General features: G+C 44.9%; 1 protein-coding gene across 3 annotated transcripts in view; it reads left to right on the top strand.

Annotated features, from left to right (window-relative positions):
* Nucleotides 1-988: 988 nt before the first annotated feature.
* TERT (telomerase reverse transcriptase) overlaps nt 989-8,246 on the top strand; it is a 30,499-nt gene continuing 23,241 nt past the window's right edge. For 2 of the 3 annotated variants that reach the window (XM_014938742.1, XM_014938743.1), the window contains exons 1-3: nt 989-1,464; nt 2,374-4,270; nt 6,894-7,098. In XM_014938742.1, coding sequence (XP_014794228.1) covers nt 1,123-1,464; nt 2,374-4,270; nt 6,894-7,098 — 2,444 coding nt within the window. In that variant the 5' untranslated portion in view covers nt 989-1,122. The remainder of the gene's footprint in view (nt 1,465-2,373; nt 4,271-6,893; nt 7,099-8,246) is intronic. The other variant, XM_014938744.1, reaches the window with a different exon arrangement.

Below are 8,246 nucleotides of genomic sequence, written 5' to 3'. Positions count from 1 at the left end.
TAGACCCACCAGAGGTCAGACCAAGGGCATCAACCTTACTCCCCTCTAGGTGCAGCTGCTGATGAATCCAGCCCCATCTCCAAATCCCCCGCCCTTCGGTATGCAGCGGCAGTACAGTATTTCGGTTACAGCATTACTGAGGTCCCATGGAGCTTTCTGGTGTTATCAGTCTCCTTGGGGAGTGCCATTTGGTGCCCATCATCTGTGTCAAGGGGTAAAAGAGTCTGGCCAGCAGGCAATGCTGAACTGGGAGTGATGTAGGAATGCCTCAACTTAAAGGCAATAAGGTGCCAAGGAGTTGACTCCTCAGCCATACTGATGTCAGGAGATGAGCTGCTGCTTTGCCCCCTGGAACTCCACTGCAATCCCTTTCACAGTCCACCATCAAGTTTGCTACCATGAAGTCTTCAGATACCAACAAAAATTTTGAGTAAGAGGTTACACACCGCCATAAGTGATTTGGCTTCTTCATTCATGAGTTTGGTGTGTAAACCCAGGACCAGCCAGTTGGTTATTTGTTCATCTCCACCATAACCTTCTCTGCAGTTGCGCTTGTTTCAGACAGATCCTCTATGGAGTCCTCAAAGGGGTTCCTTGGAAGGGAATCTTCCTGGTTTCCTCCAGAGGAAACCTGCCTTAATAAACCAGCAAGACTCGCTTAAAAACTCCTTCAAGACCTTCGGGAACTTTCTTCCAACGCCTTCCTTGCTTGTAGCTCACGCCACCCCGAGCATCCTGGAAACACACGGCTGGAATTACCCACCAAAAACAGGAGGCTAACACCCACCCCGTGGCAGGCCGCCCCGCTTCTCCGCCCCACCGCCCGGGCCCGCCGCCTCACCGTGCGGCTGCGGAGCTGGACAGCGGCCTCCCCGCCCCGCCCGGCCCCGCCCGGCCCGGCCCCGCCTCGCCCACCGCCCCTCAGCAGCCACGTTGGGGCCCGGCGGCGCGGGGGCGCAGCAGCGGGAGGGCGATTTTGTGAGGGCGTTCGCTTAATTTTTATTTTTTTTTTATTTTTTTTTAATTACTTTGGTAAAGAGCAGCGCCCCGTTGCCCGGCGGTGGGGTGCGGGAGGGGGAGCGCGGAGCCGCCCCGGCTGGCGGCGTGCTCCCTCGCCACAACATGGCGGGCGCGGAGCCCTTCGCGGCGGTGCTGGCCGCCCTGCGCGGCTGCTACGCCGAGGCCACCCCGCTGGAGACCTTCATCCGGCGGCTGCGGGAGAGCGGCGCCGGCGAGGCCGAGGTGCTGCGGGGCGACGACGCCCCCTCCTACCGGACCTTCGTGAGGCAGTGCCTGGTGTGCGTCCCCCGCGGGGCCCGCGCCATCCCCCGGCCTTTAACCTTCCAGCAGGTAGGAGGCCGGGTGCCACTGATGGTGGCCCGGCTCGCACCTGCCTCGGGCCCGAGGTCCGCCCGCCCCCCACGGCCACCCGGCTGGCGGAGCGGGGCTTCCCCGTCGGCAGCGGTAAGGGGCCGGGGGGTGGGCTCCGGTCGCAGCCGTCCGCCCTAGCAGGGTGGCGGGGCGTTCCCCATCCTCCATGCCGGCGCGGGGGCGGCCGCCCTGGGCCCCTCGTGGCGGCCGGGACTCCCCGCCGGGCCTCGGCTGCCCCCTCCAGCCGCCTCGGCTGGCGGGAAGAGGTGGGGGATCATCCCCTGCCATCCCCCCCCCCCGCCTTCCCCTTCCTGGGGGTGGGCGAGCGAAGCCCTGGCGCCCGCGGGTGGGCGGGCGGTGACAGAAGGTCTGGCCTGGCTGGGGCTCCCCGGCTCCCTTCTAGCCCTGAGGGGTAGGGGCGAGCGGACCGCACATGGCCGGGCAGCAGCTGGAAATGAAAAATGCCACTTTTCCCCCCAACTCTGAGAGGATAGAGAAGAGGGGGAGGAGGGAAGTTGGGGCGGGGGGTGGTGGTGGTGTCGGTGTTTAAGCAGAAGGAGCTTTTTCAGAGAGGAAAGGATGCTTTGCTCTTGAGTGCACAAGCGAAACCACGCAACGGTAGGAAAAAACCCCCGCAAGCTCCTTGAGCGGGTTTTAGAAGTGTGAGCCGAGTGGTTTAGTTGGAGCTTTTCTTTATGTAAAAGGAGGTGGAGGCTTCAAGCAAATCAGGTGTTTCCTGGGCATGGAAACCAGGATCAAAAGGGTAGACGTTAAAAAGACTTCCTTAAAGCCGTAGGCCCGTGTTGCTGTATGTAAACATCTTGTGGTACACTTGAAAATCTTCCTTTTTGGATGTAGCACTTGTAAATCATGAATAGTGCCTTGAAAGGTTTTGATCTGAAGCTGTCTAGGACTTGCGTGCCCGTTTATTTAAAGTGTATATTGTGGTTTATGGAAGGGTCAGTGATAGCAACTAATTTTCTTTTTTCTTTTTTTCTTCAGTTATCTAGTCAGAGTGAAGTCATCACAAGAGTTGTTCAGAGACTGTGTGAAAAAAGGAAGAAGAACATCCTCGCATATGGATACTCCTTACTGGATGAAAACAGTTCTCATTTCCAAATCATGCCATCTTCAAATATATACAGCTACCTACCCAATACTGTGACTGAAACCATTCGTATCAGCGGCCTCTGGGAAACACTGCTGAGCAGGATAGGGGATGATGTGATGATGTATTTATTGGAACACTGTGCAATCTTTATGCTGGTTCCCCCTAGTAATTGTTACCAAGTTTGCGGGCAACCAGTTTATGAACTTATTTCACATAATGTAGACTCACCCCCAGTGTTTGTTAAACAAAAGTTTTCGAAGCATAAACGTAGTAGCTTGCTTGACTATATGCAAAAAAGACTTACGTTTCATAGACAGTATCTTTCAAAGTTGCATTGGTGGAAACGCAGACAAAGACTTGAAGCTAATGTCTCCAGCATGGGAAATAAAAACATTAGCAAGACACAAAGCCTAGAGTCCAGTTGCCAGTATTCTGCAAAAGTTGTTCCTAAAGCAAGCAAACAGATCAGAATGGTTAGCGAACATCTGGAAGAACAGAGTAGCTCCAGTTTATGTTTGTCAGCTACAGCACCATCTTTAAAAAGGAAGCTTGATAGGGAACAGCCTGAAATTCCAGCTAAAAGAGCAAAAGTAGAGGAGAAAATGAGAGAGGAAAAGGCTTGTAATCTCACTCTCGATGTAAACCAAAGCAGTTCCAAGAGATATGAAACTGGGTATGTAGCATCACATTCTGTAAGTTTCATTAAAGAAACGCACATTTCTCAAGGAAGTAACAGTGATATGTCTGGTCCTTCTTTAGTGCACACGTCTCGTGACAGGAAGAAGTTTGTGGCAGGTGAAAGCTCTTTTCTGCAAATTGTTCAGAGTAACAGACCTGTAAAGTCCAGCATTGAAATGGAAGCAGAATCCCATAGGAAAGGAGTAGAGATGCATGTGTACCAACCTCAGTTGGATTCTGTACAAATCAAACCCACGGAGGGCATTTCTTCAGTTTGCCAGAGGCAGGAAAGTCCCTTAGCTCCTTTGGCAAAGAAGTTGCCAAATAAGCTCTTGCGTTCCGCAGTATGCATTGACAGGAAGTTTCTTCTGTACTCCCACAGGAGTTTCCAAGAATGTTTTCCTAAATCATTTCTATTGAATCGCTTGCAGGGCTGTCAGGCAGGTGGAAGACGGCTTGTAGAAGCTATATTTTTAAGCCAAAATCTCTCAGAGCAAAAGCATAACCAAAGTCAGCCACATCACAACTGGAGAAAGAAGAAGCTGCCCAAACGCTACTGGCAAATGAGACATACATTTCAGAACCTGTTAAAGAACCATGGGAAGTGCCCTTACTTGGTTCTCTTGAAAAAAAATTGCCCTGTTTGGATATCTCAAAGCAGTGTGAGAAAAACTGAGCTGCCTTCTCAGGCAGCCTTGCCTGGGGAAGCGGAGGTTCACGAGCAAGCAGAACAGTTTGGGAAAGAGCCTACTAAGTGTGTGACAAGCAGCAAATGTGAATCTGGTCACATTGACAATTTGGGCACTCCTCTTGCAAAATCTGTGCCTGGGGAGTCGGTGAGTGAGGAGCAAAGCCTGGGGGAGGTGTGTGATGCCACCCTCAGGGATCTCCTGAGGCAGCACAGCAGCCACTGGCAGGTGTATACCTTTGTGAGGGAGTGCCTGGAGCGGGTCATCCCTGCCGAGCTTTGGGGTTCAAACCATAACAAGTGCCGGTTCTTAAAAAATGTGAAAGCGTTCATTTCCATGGGGAAGTTTGCTAAGCTTTCGTTGCAGGAGTTGATGTGGAAGATGAGAGTGAATGACTGCGTGTGGCTTCGTCTAGTCAAAGGTACTTACCTTAAAAAACTAAGTGGCGGGGGTTTCAGGTGTTCACGTTTAAGGTGGGACGGGGAGGGTATGGAATCAGAATTACTGGGTTCGTTGGTAGTAACCGTAGCTGATAGTGCAAACCTAGTAGTGTTTGTAATTGATGGTGGAAGAATATTTAAGCCTGTCTTCCTTCCAAAACTTAGGTTTCATTGTTTTCATTCATGCGTTTTGTGTTTAATAGGATGACATTTTCATAAACATTACTTCAGAACCTGGGCCTCTCAACAAAACTCTTTCCCTTCCACTCCTACCCTGCAAATTCCAGTACCTGACAGTTCATTGAACCTGAACCTGACAGTACAGTGAACACACTAGAGGAACGAGTTCAGAAAGAACTAAAGGCAAATCAAGACACTTGTAGTGGCATGTGTTCCTCTGCTATGGAAGTGAACCTTCAGCCCACAGTGTGTTTCCCCCTCACGCACATAACATCAGCCCTGCAAGAGGGATGTGCAAGAGTATGGGACCCGTGCAATATGGGGGTTGCCCACCATACGTTCTAGAGCCATTATCTAGGAACGAGAGCCCCTTACTGAGCACTGCTTCAGGCTGGGGAGCTGGTGGCGCAGAGGTCACCCAGACCGAGTGGTCCCTGGCTGAAAGCCATTGTGAGGGCGTCAGCTGACTGCTCCAAACTATATACAAATCCCTTCTGTTTAGTCCTCTTTTCAGATGAGGGGAGGTAAATCTTGCTTCCTGGAAGAAGCCTTTCTTCAGGTGCTACCCTAGGACTTAAATCTAGGCTGAAGCTTTGGGTCCGTGGTTGATTGCTGTAGGGTCTAACGCACGTTGTCATTTTTCTGTGCTTCCGTTCTCCATCTATACAATTTGGGTTGCACTTCCTTAATTGGTGTGTTTGCAGTATTCATTCCTACCTGGTGATGTACTTGGATCCTACTGTAATATGAGCTGAAAATTATTTTCCTTTTAAAAAGGTATGATAAGGTTATGAAATTGCTACAGGTTCTTTGTAAGGAGGAAAATAAAAAGTCTGATGTTTGAGAACTGATGTCTAAAATATGGGAGGTTACACTTCCACAAAAAACTTAATTCTAGCAAATATATTGATTCTTTCTTCAGAAAGTGTGGCTCAGAACATGGTTTTCAAAACGTTGAGAAGTTAAATATTTTAAAAAAATACTGTAAAATATACATTTGGTTCATTGTAATTTGGAATATCTTATCTTAAAAAACATGTAATACTCTCTTATTCTCTGGACTTATGTGGGGAAAAGCAACACATAGGCTTGATATTTTCATGAAGCTACTCCCTTGTGCTTGAAGTGTAAGCACACTTTGAATTGCTTTGCTGCACTGTAGGTGGGGGGTTTTTTTGTATCCAAAAGTAGTAGTAGTGGTGTCTTGTCAGTTCCCTGAATTGTAGTCATCGTTTGCGTCTACTGTCAAGAAGTTAGAAAACAAATGAAGTAGTTCCAGGACAGCTGCTTAACAACATCCTGGTATAATTTATGCATCACAACTGCATATTGCGACTCTTCAATTAGAGAATTTCTAACAATCATTGGATTTTTTTCATTGATGTTACCTGGCTTCTGTTGAAGTGAACACTGTTTTATCTCTTTATGTTAGTCTTTCCTTAGGTGCTGTAAGTACATGAAATTGTATCCGTTCTGAAGCGCACAAAAATCAAACAGGGTAGAAAACTGGAAACTTACTCCCATTTTATAAGCTTCAGTTTTAAGCCTCAGCTCTGTTGTGTCAAAATTAAGCTGCTTTTAACACATCTGTGCCATAGTCATGATTTGTGCTATTCAGCTAAACTAATATGTCTATAATTTCTTCAAATTATCCAGTTGTATTTTGCTAAATTCTACTCTTAAATTTAATTAGAAAGAGTATTATTGGAAGTTGGCAAAAATACAGTACTGTAGCACAGGGTTTTATTCCCTACTCGTCTACCCATATTTAGACATCACTACAAATCTGAAATTTGACAGTAGCTAGGAATACTCTGGCTTAATGATTTTTAGGCCATCTGAATGTGCTAAGCACTGATAGACTTAGGGTGGGGTTTTTTTTTTTTTTTTTTTTTACTGCAGCAATGACTTTTATATAGGTTTTCTGAAATAAAGCCTAACCCTGAAATTAATTTTCATGTAATTTGAAAATCTGAATATCAGTCTCATTTCCAAGTGAGCCCAGTTAAGTCCTGCTATTTTTACAGTACGCCTAAGTATTTTCATACTTTGGCTTGTGTTTAAAAATCAGTTTTATATTGTAGTAGACTTACTTCCATTTGACCTTTCCCTTTACAATAGTCTTGTGTTTGCGCATTAAAAATGTTGCACAATCAGTGTTGGAGGAATAAAGTAAGTCTTTGGGCTACTAATGGCATGCATTCGTATCCTGTATGTCAATTTGTCACTGCAAATTAATTTCTATGTTTCTACTTTAAGCTTGGGTCACATTATTTAACACCAGTGAAAATTTGGAGTGACATGTATGCAATTGTGCTTTTTTTTTTTCCATTAACCTCAAGCTAACCAAAGAGTGTTATGTGTGCTCTGTTTCTTTACTAATACAAGTAGTTGATATTTACTTTAACTACCTTTGAATTGTAGGTAGTGAAGGTGATCACTTTGTTCCTGCTCATGAACATTGTTTCCGAGAAGAACTTTTGGCTAAATTCCTGTACTGGCTGATGGATACCTATGTTGTTGAGTTGCTCAGATCATTTTTCTATATCACTGAGACCATGTTCCAGAAAAACATGCTTTTCTACTACCGAAAGTTTATCTGGGGCAAGTTACAGAACATTGGAATTAGGTAACATTAGAAAACTACTTGATCATTAGTGGAATATGTGGAAATCTCATGTTTTGTAGTGTGAAGTTATCAATGTGCTTTAATTTACTGCCCATTTATCCTTCTTTTATTTGCTTAATTTCCCAAAAGAAAAGTTTCCTGTTGTTGTAGTATGTGCAGCTCAAATTCAGAAATATTTTGTGTGAGAAAATTGTTGCAAATTTAGAATTCTTCAGTAGGAGAAGAGAAACTTTTGCAATAACAAAATCCATTATGAAGCAGTTTTTGTTTTTATAAGTCAATTTTTTATACCCTTTAGAAATGGGTATACACAGTGACAGAATCCCAAAGTAACCTTGGGAAAGTTAATTTTAAAAATACTCAATCTGCTTTTACTGCTTTAATTTAGAAAACAAAGCAAAACACCTCTACTGAAATGTTGTAATCCTGTATTCAGACAGTATTCTTGTGGTTTTGGTTTGGGTTTTTTTGAAGGTTTTTTTTTTTTTTTTTAAGTTAGGGCATTATTTAAGATCAAATTTTAAGCAATTGAGAAAATAGGAAAGATATGAAGGTGATTTTAATTAGCAATATTGTGCACACATCCCCATGGTTCACATCTTTTGGGTTTTCATTATTAATTGTTGGTGTCTGAGAGAGCTTTGGATCTGTTCAAAATAAGCATACTTGATGTACTGTGTTTTAATAGCTGTTTTATATGCTGAACCTTTTGCATTCACAGTGGTCTGTTGGTCTGCAGTGTTGTATGTGGGATTTTTTCCCTCCTGCCCCATCACTCCCTCATTTTAATATTGGTATCTCCAGTGCAGCTCTTCTGAATACGTGCTTGTATTTAATGGGTCCTCAGTTCTGTTTGCAGTTGTAGCACAGAATATGCAATTTAAATAGTAGTAGAATATAATTTTCAGTCCTGCATATTCTGTTTGTCGTGTCTTCAAACTAACAGCCTTAGTGTTGCAGTTAGTGTTTTATGTGGTTTTAATTTACTTCAAAGGCTACTTTTTGGCATAACATATCATCAAGTACTAACTTCTACATATCGGGTACAATGCTGGTTTTAGCCTGATATGTGACTAAAAGAAAATAGATTTGGTTTTAGCCTTTTTGTCCCTTATCCTGGTTTCCTAGAAAAACCCAATGTGTAAGGA

This window comes from Calidris pugnax, unplaced genomic scaffold (assembly GCF_001431845.1).
Source record: "Calidris pugnax isolate Ruff unplaced genomic scaffold, ASM143184v1 scaffold13, whole genome shotgun sequence".
NCBI classification, from domain to species: Eukaryota; Metazoa; Chordata; class Aves; order Charadriiformes; family Scolopacidae; genus Calidris; species Calidris pugnax.
The sequence above is the reverse complement of the archived record's forward strand: the minus strand, read 5'-3'. Positions and strand labels throughout refer to the sequence as shown.